At 48.0% G+C, this 15,752-nt stretch overlaps 1 protein-coding gene across 6 annotated transcripts in view; it reads left to right on the forward strand.

Moving 5' to 3' along the window:
• Window positions 1–15,752, forward strand: part of BRD4 (bromodomain containing 4) — a 214,028-nt gene that overhangs the window by 103,570 nt on the left and 94,706 nt on the right. For all 6 annotated transcript variants that reach the window (XM_074935108.1, XM_074935103.1, XM_074935105.1 and 3 more), the window contains exon 3: window positions 11,713–12,031. In XM_074935108.1, the coding sequence (XP_074791209.1) occupies window positions 11,747–12,031 (285 nt within the window). In that variant the 5' untranslated portion in view covers window positions 11,713–11,746. The remainder of the gene's footprint in view (window positions 1–11,712; window positions 12,032–15,752) is intronic.

Raw genomic sequence — 15,752 nt, forward strand, 5'->3', positions numbered from 1 at the left:
TTCTAGCTGTACGATTCAGGCAAGAAGCCCAGGCATCAACCTCCATGTTGCTCAATTTTCTTTCATCCTTTGGTGTCGGTGTCAATGCTGAGAAATTGATCCTAGACCCCATTACAGTCTCTGGACTTCATAGGGGCTATCATGAGTTCGGTTACAGCATGGGTCTACTTACTGAAAGACAGGTTTCAGATAGTGAGCGATGTCATAACTTGCATCATGAGCAGTCCTTATGTACCAGCTAGGACTTATCTGTCCCTCCTGGGCCATATGACTTTGTTTACATATGTGATTCATATGTTCTGTCCACAGCTCTGGCTCTGACTTGCAGTGTGACATTCACATCTCTATGCCTCAGTTTCCCTGCCTCAATTTCCCTATCAACCCACCTCCTTTCCCCTCTGTGCTTCAAACTAAGAAAGGTGAATAAAGTTTCAAAAAAGGACTTGTATTGCACACAAACAAATATTTGTATGACAGAAGAGAACCTTACAAGTACAGGGGAATAAACTTGGGAGGGGGAGAGCACATTCTTCATCTTTTTAAAAAAAACCCATACACTGATGTGCGATAGGCAAGATCAGTGTATCTGTGGATGTGCTTGTCTGTACCCTCCCCCAGGTTGAAGTGATAGGAATAATGTACCGGCCCCTGACGCCAAATGGAATGTGGTGGCAGGGGGACAATGCAGTGCTGGAATGCTATTCTGAACCGGTTGCAGAGGGTTTAACCTTCAAGATGTTTCTCCTGAAGGTCAACCAGATGCCTCAGCATGTCTGTTTGGGCCTTCAGAATTGCCATTATCTCCTGCTGCATGTCGTGCTCATTCTCCTGAGCTTTTCACCTGTTCTTAATGTCCATGTGCATTTTTTTCCCAAGAGTGATCCTCCATGCCCTCTGCTCAGTGTCCACTGTTCCAGAGTGCTCTTTAGAGACGTCATTGTGTGTTCGTTCTTTTTGTCCTAATCTGCTTCAGCCTCTCTGCTGGCGTGGAGGGAGAGTTGAAGGCCCACATTCTAAGCGGCAAAACATGCAATGCACAGCGGCACCCATGTCCGTCCATAGTCAAGCTGTAGTGTACACTTGCTATGTTTAAATCACTCTCCTGAATCCACGCAAGTGTAAAACAGTACACTTTCATTTTGGCCAGTTTGAACCGGTTGGCTGTCCCGGCCATGGAACCAAGGAGGGAGGGGGGAAAGCTGGCACATGTGGGGGTGGGGACAGGATGGGGACACAGGCCCTGTTGCTTGATGTTTGGGTGATTGAACTGAATATTGGCACTTTTGCCCTCAGGAGTGAGATATCAGCTGAGAAACAGGTGGAAAAGGAACAGTTGATGTACGCGTCTGGCTACAGATTGGGTCAGTATGTTACTAGCCTATGTGCTATGTGATGCCTGGTGAATTAACACAGGAGTGGTGTGGAAAAGTATCCTACCGTGGTAGAAGAAATTAAGGCAGGCCACCCCAGAAACCTTCTGCAATGGATTGCAGACTACCTTCAGGAAAGTTTCCTTGAGTTCTTCAAGTGCTTTGCTTACTCATGTAGATTCCATTCTGAATGCACAGTTGCTGGAGATTTTTCTCCTAGTGGTATCTGTAGGTCTGGCTCTGGAGGCCTGTGCCCATGCGCCGGTAGAAGGGCGCCGCCAGCCCCATGCCCTTTCAGTTCCTTCTTACTGCCTGTGACAGTTGTCAGGCTTTCATGAGGTGCAAAAAGGCTGTTCTTTCTCTAGTGGTTTGTCAAACTATATCACCAACTAATTACTCAGACAATATGATGTCCATTTCTATGTCATCAAACAATGGGGAGCCCACTCCAAAGTCCTATGTTAGGAATCCTTATGGGACTTCTGTATGAAACATGCTATTAACCTGGAAGCTTTGCATCCCCCTGGGGAATGGAACATGCTGGCGGATCACCTCTTCTCACTACGAGTGGTCCCTTCACCAAGAGGTCTTCTGACGCAGGAGCACTTGGCACCCTCAACTTCGGCCATGCAAAGGGTGCCGTTGAGTTCGGTGCCACTCGACTCTCCTGATCAGGAGTGCCAGGTGGAGGAGCTAAAACTTCCCTCCACCCTGGATACTTTCGAGGCCATGACGGCTCCCCAGTCCATGGCCAGCAGGGACAGGTCTCCAGCGCTACTATGAGTGGCAGCATCTAGAGGCACACCTGCCATGATGAGGTGTTCGCCTCATCCCCAAGACGTCGCTCTTCACGGCACTAGTCTTCGCAGTGCCTCCATCAAGGCTCTGCTCCCCAGCATCGGCATTGAGATGGGGTTCGCCAACACTGGTCTCGTGGCACCATTCCCCAACTCCAGCACCGCGACACTGTTCCCCCGTACTGTACCACTCGGTACTGCCTTGGTCATCGCAGTCTAGGTCCCATTCATCGGACTCGGAGGCAGAGTCCTCTATTCCAGACACAGCTGATACCAGTCAGACTGACATAGGTACAGGCATGATGCCAGCATGGTGCTGTGGCAGGGGCCCGCGCAGTGGCCATTTTGGACCCCATGGGCCTATCATCAGGTCCAGGGCACGTTCTCCTGGGGTCCACAGTCGATAGCCTCAGAGGGACATTTGCCCCTGACAGCCAGGGACCGTCCCCTCCTAGGGATTCCGAGGCAGCGTCGGCTCATGGTGCTCAACAGGATCCAGCTCCCGCACCCACTCCCGGCACCTAGCCTGCAATAGACACTGAGAGCCACAGCACCAAGCAGGACGACCCTAGGGAGACGAAGGGTCTGGTGCCGCATCTGGCTTCATCGTCTTTGTCACCTGACCAAGCAGTGGCAGGGTCTTCCTCCTCTGGACTGCCCCCTATTGATAGCAGGGCACATCAGGACCTGCTGTGCAGGATCACTTGCAATATGGGGCTACAGGCGGAGGAGATGGTTGAGCTGGAGGACCCTATGGTTGATAGCCTAACACCGAAAGGGCCATCCAGGGTCGCTCTGCCCCTTATAAAGACAATTCAGGCCACTACAAAAAAAATCTGTGGCAAACTCCTGCCTCCATCTCCCCAATAGCCAAGGGGGTGGAGAGAAAGTATTTAGTACCTATTCTTGCATCCGCAGCCCTGCTCACTGGTGGTGGTGGCGGTCAACGACAAGTAGAGATGGGCAACAAGGCCTGTCTCCCAAGTCGAAAAACTCAAAAAAGATGGTCCTTTTCGGTCAGAAGGTCTACTCGACTAGGAAGCTCCAACTGAGGATAGCTAACCACAAGCAATCCTCAGCAGATATAATTTCAGTTCATGGAACTCCAAGTTCAAATTTAAGGAACTTGTGCCGCATGACTCTAGGGCAGAGTTCGCAGCAAGAGTGGACGATGGCAAGGCAGTGGCACGGATCTCTTTATAGGCCTCACTGGATGCTGCGGACTTCGCTGCGCGAACCCTGGCCTCCGGCATAGCCGTGAGGAGGCTCTCCTGGCTACAGGCATCCGGGCTTCCTCCCAAAGTCCAACAAGCTATCCAGGACCTGCTCTTTGACGGCATGGGCCTGTTTGCAGAGCAAACAGACTCCATGCTTAATAGTCTTAAAGATTCCTGGGCAGCACTGAAGTCCATTGGGCATGCATTCCCCGGCAACCCAACACAAACATTTTAAGCCCCAACCCCAGCAGTGCTTCTCTCCTCCCCAGCTGGGGCAGGAATGGCAGGCACAAGCCACCCCATCCAGCCAGGGCCCGACAAAACCATCATCGGGCTCCAAGCAGGCCTTTTTGAAGGTGCACCCGAGGATGGCGCACAAGTCACAGTACCGGATCCTCATCCCTGTTTCCTGAACCATCTGTCCCATTTTTATCATACTTGGCTCCAAATAACATCAGACCATTAGGTCCTTCACATGGTAGAAGTGGGATATTCACTCCAATTCTGCTCCTCCCCCTCACTCCCTCCCACCCCCACCCCCCCATCCCTCTTCAGGGACGCTTTTCATGAGCATCTCCTCATTCAAGGCCTCAATAGATTCATGAAAAAGTTTGAGGTTCCGTATGGTCTCCCTAAGTGCAATTATCCCCTCTCTGGATCCAGGAGACTGGTATGCCGCCCTTGACCTCAAGGATGCGTACTTCCATATATCCATACTTCCTGCCCACAGACTATTCCTCAGGTTTGTGATCAGTCACTACCAATTCATGGTCCTGCCCTTTCATCTGTTGAGAGCCCCATGAGTGTTTACCAAGTGCATGTCGGTCGTGGCAGCCTTCCTCCGCTGCAGGCAGGTGCAGGTATACCTGTACCTCGAAGACTGGCTGCTCAAGGGATGTTCTATGGACCAGGTGGAGGCAAAGGTCCGCTTTGTCAGATCCACCTTTGACAGGTTGGGTCTCCTCCTGTCCAAAAAGTCGTCAATCCTGGTACTGACTCAAAGAATAGAATTTACCTGGGGGGGGAGGGGTTGGACGCAAGCCGGGCCAGGGTGTCCCTGCCAGAGGCTCGTTTCCGAGCGATGATGAACATCATACCAGGCCTCAGATGGTAATCTACCACCATGGCAAGGGGTTGCCTGAGGCTCCTTGGTCACATGGCAGCATGCACATACATAGTACAGCATGCCAGGCTGTGGCTCAGAGCTCTCCAAGCTTGGCTAGTGTCGGCCTACCATCTGGGGCGTGACAGCCTGGACATAGTGGTCACCGTTCCGTTGTAGGTCCTAGAGTCCTTCTCCTGGTGGCTCAACCCGCAAGAGGTGTGTGAGGGAGTCCCCTTCAACAGACTCCAGCCCTCTGTCCCTGATAACGGATGGGTCAGCACTGGGATGGGGCGCACACCTGGGAGAGCTTCAGACGCAGGGCCTCTGGTCTCAGGATGAGCTCTCGCTCCATATCGACCTCGAGGAGTTGAAGGTGATCTGACTAGCGTGCCAAACCTTCCAAGCCATCTGCAAGGGCAATGCATGGCACTTACGATGGACAACACAACTGCGATGTTTTACATAAACAAGCAGGGTGGAGTCAATTCCTCTCTCCTGTGTTGGGAACCCCTCAAGCTGTGGGAGTTCTGCATAGCCCACTCCATTTGCCTGGAGGTGCCCTACCTCCCAGGTTCCCAGAACGAGCTGGTGAACTACCTCAGAAGATCCTTCCACAACCATGAGTGGTCCGTCTGTCCGAACATAATTCACAGCATTTTCCAGAGGTGGGGAGTGGGGAGTTCCCCAGGTTGACCTGTTTGCCACATGAGGCAACAAAGTGCCCAAGACTCTGCTCCTTCCAGAATCACAGCCTGGGCTTGCTTTCAGATGCATTTCTCTTCCCTTGGGAGGCGCATCTGCTGTATGCATTCCCACCGTTCCCGCTCGTGCACAAGGTCCTGCTCAAGATCTGCAGGGACAAGGTGGTGGTCATACTGGTGGCACCGGCGTGGCCTCACCAACACGGGTAGACCACGTTCCTGGAACTGTTGGTGGACATGCCATCGTACTGCTTTGGGTCCCGGACTTGATCACCCAAGATCACAGTCGCCTTCATCATCCCAACCTTCATCTCACTGCTTCATGGCTAAACCCCATGGAACTTGTCCTCTGAGCATGTTAGGGAGGTCTTGTTTGGTAGCAGAAGCCCTCCACCTACCTGGCCAAGTGGAAAAAAGTTTGCAATCTGGTGCGCTTAGGGCCACACACCTCAGCTGCAGGTGCCCATATCACTCATCTTGGACTGTCTATTGCACTTAAAACAGCAAGGTCTGGCTGCATCATCCATCAAGGTGCACTTAGCAGCCATTTCTGCCTTCCACCCGGGAGCAGCTGGGTGTTCCGTCTTTGCCAGCCCCATGTTTGGACGTTTCCTAAGAGGTCTGGAGAGGCTGTACCCTCAGGTTGGACAACTGGTCCCAGCGTGGAACCTTAACCTGGTCCTTTCACACACCCCTCCTCCCCCATGTTGGGAACCCCTGGCGCCTTGCTCGCTGCTATATTTATCATGGAAGGTGGCCTTCCTAGTTGCCATTACTTTGGCAAAGAGGGTATCGGAGCTTAAAGCCCTCACCTCCGACCGTCCCTACACGGTTTTCTTTAAGGACAAGGTGCAACTCAGGCCTCACCCGGCATTTCTTCTAAAGGTGGTGTCCCAGTTCCATTCCAACCAGGACATTTTTCTACCTGTCTTTTACCCTGAGCCTCATGCAAGTAGCCGAGAACAGAGGCTTCGCTCACTGGACGCTTGAGCGCTGGCCTTTTACATTGAACGCACAAAGCCGTTCCGTAAATCGAACCAGCTGTTAGTGGCGGTAGCAGACCAGATGAAAGGACTCCCGATCTTGTTGCAGAGGATTCAATCATGGATCACATCATGCATCCGCACATGCTATGACTTAGTCAGAGTTCCAGCCCTGGCACTAACGGTGCATTCCATAACAGTGCAGGCCTCCTTGGCAGTGTTCCTGGCCCAGGTCCCAGTTGAAGAAATCTGCATGGCAGTTACATGGTCCTTGGTTCGCATGTTCACCTCTCATTACGCTATCACCCAGCACACCAGAGATGATGCAGCATTCGGCAGAGCGGTGCTTCAGTCAGTGATTCCATAACTCCAAGCACACCACCTGGGTAGGGCTTGGGACTCACCTGATTGGAATCGACATGAGAAAGCACTAGAAGAAAAAATGGTTACTCACCTTCTTGTAACTGTTGTTCTTCGAGATGTCCATTCCAAACCCACCTGCCTCTCCCTCTGTCGAAGTAGCCAGCAAGAAGGAACAGAAGAGGCAGGGACCTATATTCTCCGCCATGGAGGCGCCACTCCAGGGGGCTCTACAGCTGACCCAACAGGTGCTGCTAGGGGAAAAGCTTTCCAACAACTGTGCATGCGGAGTGCACACACCTAATTGGAATGGACATGAGCAACACATCTCAAAGAACAACAGTTACGAGAAGGTGAGTAACCGTGGTGGTGTGGTGGTGTTTTTTTTTTTGCTAGGTAGCAGAAAGCCCTTGACTAGGGCCACTTACCTGGCCAAGTGAAAATGCTTTACTTGCTGTGCCGCCGAGTTTGGCTTCCCTCCTCTACAAGTGTCCTTACAGTCCATCCTGGACTACCTCCTCTATCTGAAGCATTAAGGTCTGTTGCTAGCCTCTATTAAGGTGCATTTGGCAGCCACATCGGCATTCCATCCTCCAGTCCAGGGTTGGACAGTCTTTGCCTGGGGTATGACAGATTCAGTGAAGGTCTGGAGAGGCTCTTCCTGACATGGGATTTAAACATGGTCTTGTCTAAGCTCACTGGGCCTCCGTTTGAGCCATTGACAAAATGTTCTCCTCTGCTACTCTCTTGGAAAGTCACCTTCCTGGTAGCAGTTACTTTGCCAAAAAAGAGTCTCGGTGCTTCAAGTGCTAACATCGGAGCATCCCTGTATTGTATTCTTTAAGGACAAGGTCTGATCGTCCGCTCAGCCTTTTTACCCAAGGTGGTGTCTCATTTTCACATCAACCTACCAGTCTTCTGCCCTAAGTTGCATAATACAGAAGAGCGGCATCTGCATTCTCTGGATATTAGAAGGGCCTTGGCCTTTTATATGGACAGGACAAGATCTTTCTGCAAATCCACACAGCTCTTTGTGAAAGGCCTCCCAGTAACAGGCCAAACAGTCTCGCCATGGATCACGGCCCATATCCGGGCTTGCTATGAGCAGGCGGTGGCATCTCCCTCAGGCATCATGAAGGCTCGCTCAACAAGGGCTCAAGCATCTTTGGCTGCATTTCTGGCGCATATACCAATACAGGACATCTGCAAAGCAGTGATGTGGTCCTCGGTGCACACATTCTAATCCCACTATGCGATCACCCAACAGGCAAGAGATTATGCTAGTTTCGGGAGGGCTGTACTGCAGTCGACTGGACCTTAAACTCCTCCAGGACTTCTGCTTCTGAGTCACCCAGAATGGAATAGACACGCGCAAGCACTCGAAGAAGAAAGGACTGTTACTTCGTAACTGTTCTTAGAGATGTTGCTCGTGTCCATTCCATGACCTGCCCCGCCACAGGAGTTCACAGCGAAAAGGAACTGAAACTGTGCGGGGCCGGCAGCACCCTTTATACCGGCACATGAGTGCGGGCCTCCAGGAGTCGCCAGAGCCGGCCCTACGGCTACCACTAGGAGAAAAAGTCTCCGGCAACTGTGCAGACACTGTGCACGCTCCTGGAATGGACATGAGCAACACATCTCGAGAACAACCCTTTCGAAAGGTAGGTAATCATCTTATCTTTATGGAGGATTCACAGAACATCTTGGTGTGCATAAACAATCTTTTTTGCAGGGCGCCCTCTGGTTATCTGTGCCAGGCAGTTAGAAGCAGATAGCCACTGTACCTGCACTGGCTAGTTCAAGAAAAAATAGCAAATAAGATGTGCCCCCACAATATTAATGTGAACTGCATACTTACGAGAGGTTCCTTCCCTGCATCATGCTCACCCATGCTGGAGTGCTGTGACTGGCTGGACTGGTCTGGGGTTACAAATAGCTCTTGGCTCTCTGGGACAATGGATCCCTCATTTGCCTGTCTCCCATTCTCCTCCTCCTCCTTCCTCGTCCAACAGTCGCCTCAGTGTTGCCTGTGTTGGTCCGTGACTGACTCACACAACTGTTGGAGGTGGTTGTGTGGTCACTGCAGAATATAGCATGCGGCTCCTTGTAAAAGCGGTATGGCTGTGGTGTCGCACCAGAGCAACTGCTTGCCTTCTTTGCCTTCTAGTGTGCCTGCCGCAGCTCCTTGCCTTTCACATGGCACTGCTGCAGGCCCCTCTGGTAGCCATTCTGCACCATGCCCCAAGAGATCTGCTTGTAGATGTCCACATTTCTACGGCTGGATCTGAACTGTGTCTGGAGATGCAGTTATGCAGACCCAGGAGATCCACCACCTCCTGTGTAGTCCAGGCAGGAGCACATTTGGAGTGTGGAGCTGGCATGCTTAGCTGGGCAGGCAAGCTCTCCACACCAACCAAACAGGAACTGGAAATTCAAAATTAGTGGTTCTTAAATAGGGGAGGGGCTTTTTCTTGTGTACCTGGCCGCTGGGCAGAGGAATTGAAGACTGTGACCAGAGTGGTCACAATGGAGCATTGTGGGACACCTCCTGGAGACCAGTTATGTCGACATAAGGAATGCATTGTCTACACTGCTGTTACGTCGACCTAACTACATTGACTTAAGTGCTATGCCTCTCACGGAGGAGGAGCTAAGTTGACGTAGCGGGAGGGATCTTGTAGTGTAGATACTGACATTATTAGGTCGACGAAAGGCAGCTTATGTCAACTTAACTCCGTAGCATAAACCAGTGGTCTCCAAAGTGGGGTGCGCAAGACCATCCGTGGGGATGTGTGGCAGGAGGAGTGCCGCCGAAGGAGTGCTGCCAGCATGGCGGCAGCAGCGCTCCTGACCTTTGGTTCTTCGGCGGCATGCCGGCGGCAGCTTGGCTCTCCCCGCTCCATCTTCGGCTGGCCCAGGGGGTGCGCGATTCAAAAAGTTTGGAGACCCGTGGCGTAAACCAGAGCTAAAACTCTCCCACACCAGCATCAACTTCCTGGACTCCATGATCAGCTACAGACAACTATATACAAGAAATTCTCAGATCACTACACTTACCTTCACAAATCCAGTAACCACCCCAAACACCCCCAAAAATGTTATCCACAGCCAGGCACTCAAATACTATAGAATGTTTCTAGGAGAAAGTCTGGGATACACACTGTAACACACTTAAAACCATGTTTACCAAACAAGTATAGTCCACCAGAGAAGTAGATTACATCATTGAATGGGCTGCCCAATTTTACCCTAAAAGGACCTGCTTCAATACGTGGTTGGGGGACGACAACACTGCACTCCCCTACTTGTCACCTACCGCCCCACACTGGAGTCTATAGGGGGTATCATTAAACAATTATAACACATACTTGATGTGGACCACATCTTGAAATAAATCTTTCCTATATCCCCTCTTCTGGCCTTCATACAACCCCCCTCAACCCCTTCAAGCTAATCAGAAGCAAGCAACCCTCTGAACAGGACACACCAATTCAGTGGCACCAGACCCTGCCATAACAGATGCAAAACCTGTAGCCATATCTCCACTACTTCAATGATCAATACCCCTCAGAACATACCTTTCAAGATCCATGGGTCCTACACGTGCTTATCACGTGGTGTACCTCATCCAGTGCACTAAATGCCCCAGTATCTATGTGGGTGAAACAAAATAATCACTACATTCTCAAATGAACTCACACAGAAAAATGATAAAACAAAAATACCTGTGGGAGAACACTTTTTTCATAAAATGGTCTCTCCATATCTGAGAGCTTAGTCCTTTTCCTCAAAGGAAACCTGCATATTAGCTCCCAAGCTCGTCTTTTGATGGTTAAATTCATAACTTTGCTTGACCCTAAAAATTATGGACTCAATAAAGAGACTGGATTTATGGCTCATTACAACAATTTCTAACCCACTCACCTGCCTTTCTTCTATGACTGCAAAGGTTTTAACTGTCCATTTCACCTTGAATGGTCTCTTGCAGTGTGTGTTAACTCTTTATGCTTAAGTCTGTTCCACCTTGCATTTAGTTGTGACATTAAGTTCCTTTCCCAGAACTGAAGAAGAGCTCTGTGAGACAAAAGCTTCTCTCTTTCAACAGCGGAAGTCGGTACAATAAAAGATACTACCTCACCCACCCTGTCATTACTGTCATCCATGGCCAGGGATGAAAGTAATACAAAACACTTACTGGTACGGAGGCTTGGCTCCGGGCCTCGAGCGGAAGGGGCGGGACTGGCGGTCAGCCTCCCCCAGCCAGCCCATCTACGCTGCCTGGCCTGCGCCGCCTGGGGCAGTTTTCAATGATTAGTCACTGCTGAATAATATGATTGAAACACTTCACAGAAATTGTTAGCTATGAGTCTCCTATGGTTTGCCTAAATTAGGAAAAGTTTGAGTTATATTTGGGTTAGCTGACATGTTAGCTACTTCCTACCTAACCATGGCATTTTCAGTATAGCTTGTTGAGATATAAAGGTGTTAACCAGCATCTACACTAGGGTAAACGTTGTGGTTGGTTGTGGTTAAGTAATGTGTGTGTTAACCCTGACCCAACACAGCCTCGTCTCATAAGTTAGAAGAACTCTTACAGTGAGGGGCTTAAATCTGATAATTAAGGTTCTTGCTCTTCATAGAAAATGAAAGGCTTTAAGTGGCAAAGGCAATGAAACATTAACTATGTAGCAGCTAAAAATGCCATGCTAATTTGGTTCTCATTTGTGATACCAGGGAGGAGGTGATTTCTCTCTACACAGCATTAATAAGACTACTCATATTGAGGTATTCTATTCCTTTCTGGGCTCCTTGTTGAAAACACTCTAAAATGGGCAAGTACGAAAATAAGATATATCCTGTAAGGTGATAGAAGAAAATGGCTTGGTGCATCTGTGAAAAGAGGGGAACTAGAGTCAACTGAATGACCCAGGATGTCCTTTTCAGCCTTTGGATCTAGGAATATGTCCAATCATTTGGCTAATACATGCTACTGAACAACAGAAGGCTTTTACTGAACTATCCTGCGAAGGTTGCAGGCTGTTAGAAGTGCATCCAGTATTCTCAGTAAATTTAAAGTATGCAGTGATTTCCTGGTTTGTACTTAAGCAATATGTAGTTAGTAATGAAAACTGTCAGTTTTAACTAACCTGCAGTTAATTCTGTTGCATTTGCCTTACAGAGTGCCTGGTGAGGAATGCGATGGGATCAATAGCATGTCTGTGGAGAGTGGCCCTGGGACAAGACTGAGAAATTTACCAGTAATGGGGGATGGACTAGAAACTACACAAATGTCTACAACACAGGCACAGACCCAACCCCAACAAGGCAATACTGTAGGCACTAACCCCCCTCCACCAGAGACCTCCAACCCTAACAAGCCCAAGCGACAGACCAACCAACTGCAGTATCTACTCAAAGTGGTGCTCAAGACACTATGGAAACACCAGTTTGCGTGGCCTTTCCATCATCCTGTGGACGCTGTCAAGCTAAACCTCCCTGTAAGTACAGATTGAGAAGTCTGCTGCTGCTTCTCAGATTACATATTACATGTCTGTGACAGGTTCTGCCCCCCCCCCCCCTTGGGGTGCTGCCTGGAACTGGGGTCCCACTGGGTCTGCCTGACCCTCCAGCCTGGGCTCCCTTTACCCTGTATTGCTGAGGCAAGCCAGCCAAGCCCTCCCTCAGCTGGAATTGCCCAGTATTCAAGTGCACACCCACCCCCCTCAAGAGTGTAAACCCACAGTTGTACCATCTTGTGCTGCACAGAGAACTGTGCAGCATAAGCTTATGAAATTCACCCCCTCCCTCAGTGTGGAGAGGGATATACACAGCTTTTTGCCTCAAGTTACGATTTCCCCACACACTGGTTTTAGACCAAACAAAACAAGTTTATTAACTACAAAAGAGATATTTTAAGATAAGGGATAGCAAACAGATCAAAGCAGATTACCTAGCAAATAAAACAAACATGCAATCTAAACTTAATAAACCCAAAAAACTGGTTATAAGTAGCAAATTCTCACCCTAAAAGTTGTTTTAGGAAGATTACAGAGATTCTTGAAGGTAAACTGCACTTGCTTGCAGCTTAAAACTCCAGATATTCCTTTCACAGGCCAGACACCCGCTAGCCTGGGCTCGGCCCTTCTCCCCTAGTCCAGTCTTGTTCTCAGGTGTTTCCAGTAGTCCTCTTTCTTGGGTGGGTAGTCAAAGAAGAACGAACCACAATGATTCACTCCCCTGCCTTAAATAGTTTTTGTGTATGGCAGGAATCCTTTGTCTACCAGTTTGATCCTCATCCCCGGTCAGTGGAAAAACACTAGTATTGTTACAGAGTTCAGTACTAGGTGACTTGGTCACAGTTCCCTGCAGCCATAACCCAGAGGCTGTTTGCATTGTCCCCTGGAAGGCTTCTCAGTGGGCATCTTTTAAGACCTATAGTCCTCCCTAATGGCTCTTCCCAGTGAGACATCTAGACTGATTGCATTCTGCCTACTGGGCATTCCCCAGGTGTAAACACATCTGTGATTGATGCATAGACAGTATTCCTAACTTGAGATACCAAAATGATGCATGCATACAAATAGCATAATCCTATTCAGTGAATCATAACCTTTCCAATGATATCTAACATGTCTTAAGTTGTATAAAATACATCATAGTTATGCCATTATCATATCCTATATAACAATATCTCTATGAAGAATATGGGGCATAATGCCACAATGTCTGTGAAGAATATGAAGTCCTTTGTATCTTGGGTATTTTCTCCCTCCTTCTGAAATCACTGAATCAATGGTTTTGTTGATGGAGACAGGGAGGGGTATACTCTCAATGATTCAGTCGGTCTTCACATATTGTGGAGGGGGTGGGTATTTATAATTAGGAATAATATCCCTTCTGGTTTATAGATGGAAAATGCATTAGGAATAAATATTTTGAGTTGTTTAATATGTTAGGATACTATTCCTCCCTGTCCCCCCAGTCCAGACTAGTTAGTTCATCTCTCTGGCTGTCAGGCAGCAGGAATCATTAAGATGAGCCAAGGAATTTGCCAACCTGGACTTCACTCTTCCCTGCCACTCAGAATACTGTGCTGTGTTCTGTGTAGTCACTTGCTTGATCTGTGCTATTTTGTATTAGTTAGCATAGACCTTGATGGAAGCTAAAATACTCATGGCCTTAGTGGAGTGCCTTGGTACTCATACAGCCTACAGGCTGCCTGCAGCTATGTTTCTTGTGGCCTCCAGTGCTGTTCAGTAATATTTGGTAATTTTATAAGGGAAGATTTTTAAATATAAATATAGTTAATTGGCATACAGCCATTTTGAAGCCTCTTGTGCCTCCATGGTCACTACTTCACTATCTGCCAGAGTCCCATGGCTCACATACCACCTTCATAGGCAGGGAGGGAAGGGGGTTTGTAAAATATGCCCTCTGCCTATACTAAAACACCACAGAATGGTGGGGGAAGCCGTTGAGAGCTCTTCTGGAGAGAGCGCCATGTGAATATAGCAGTAGAAATATACCACCAACCACCTGACCAAGATGGTGATTGTGAAATGCTCAGGGAGATTAGAGAGCCTGTAAAAACCAGAAATCTCAATAATAATGCGGGATTTCAACTATCCCCATATTAATGAATACATGTCACCTAAGGATGTTATACAGAGATAAAGTTTCTAGACACCATTCAATAACTCCTCCTTGGAGCAGCAAGTCCTGGAACCCACAAGGGGAAAAGGCAGTTCTTGATTTAGTCCTAAGCAGAGCACAGGATCTGATCCAAGAGGTGAATATAGCTGAACCGCTTGGTAATTGCAATCAGAATATAATTAAATTTAACGTCCTGGGTTGAGGGGGACAGCAAAGACGCCCACCACAGTAGAATTTAACTTCAGAAAGGTGAACTACACATAAATTAGGAAGCTAGTTAAATGGAAATTAAAAGTCACAGTCATAAAAGTGAAACGCCTGCAAGCTGCATGGAATTTTTTTTAAACACCATAATAGAGGCTCACATTAAATGTATACCCCAAATTAAAAACATTGTAAAAGTACCAAAAATGTGCCACCGTGGCTAAATAACTAAGTAAAAGAAGCGGTCAAAGGCAAAAAGGCATCCTTTAAAAAGTGGAAGTTAAGTCCTACTGAGGAAAATGGAAAGGAGTATAAACTGTGGCAAGTCAAGTGTAAAAATATAATTAGGCAGGCCAAAAAAGAATTTGAAGACCAACTAACCAAAGTCTCAAAAACAAACAGCAATTTTTTTTTTAAAAGTAAATCCATCCGAAATAGGAAGCTTGCCAAACAATCAGTGGGTGCACTGGACGATCAATGTGCTAAAGGGGCATTCGAAAAAGATAAGGTCATTGCGGAGAAACTAAGCAAATCTTTGCATCAGTCTTTGCAGAGGATGTGAGGGAGTTTCCCATAACTGAGCCACTCTTCTTAGGTGACTAATCTGAGGAACTGTCGCAGATTGAGGTGTCAGTAGAGGAGATTTTTGAACAAATTGATAAATTAAACTAAGAAGTCACCAGGACCAGATGGTGTTCACACAAGAGTTCTGAAGGAATTCAGATATGAAATTGCAGAACTACCCTATCATTTAAATCAGCTTCTGTACCAGATGCCTGGAGGATAAATTGTGACACCAATTTTTTAAAAAAGCGCCAGAGGTGATCCTGGCAAGTACAGGCCGATAAGCCTAACTTTCAGTAACAGGCAAATTGGATGAAACTATAGTAAAGAACAGAATTATCAGACTCCTAGATAAACACAGTTTGTTGGGGAAGTGTCAACGCTGCTTTTGTAAAGGGAAATCATGCCTCACCAACCTATTAGATTCTTTGAGGGAGTCAACAAGCACATGGACAAGGGTAATCCAGTGGATATATATTGTACTTAGACGTTCAGAAAGCCTTTGATATGGTCCCTGAGCAAAGTAAGCCATCATGGGATAAGAGGAAAGGTTCTTTCATGGATCAGGGACTGGTTAAAAGACAGGAAACAAAGGGTAGGAATAAATGGTCAGTTTTCAGAATGGAAAGAGGTAAATAGTGGTATCCTCCAGGGAACTGTACTGGGAACAGTGCTGTTCATCATATTCACAAATGTTCTGGAAAAAGGAGTGAACAGTGAGATGGCAAAATTGGCAGACAATACAAAATTACTCAAGATAGTTAAGTGAAAGCAGACTGTGAAGAGTTAGAAGGGGAT

This window comes from Natator depressus, chromosome 20, assembly GCF_965152275.1.
Source record: "Natator depressus isolate rNatDep1 chromosome 20, rNatDep2.hap1, whole genome shotgun sequence".
In the NCBI taxonomy this organism is placed as follows: domain Eukaryota; kingdom Metazoa; phylum Chordata; order Testudines; family Cheloniidae; genus Natator; species Natator depressus.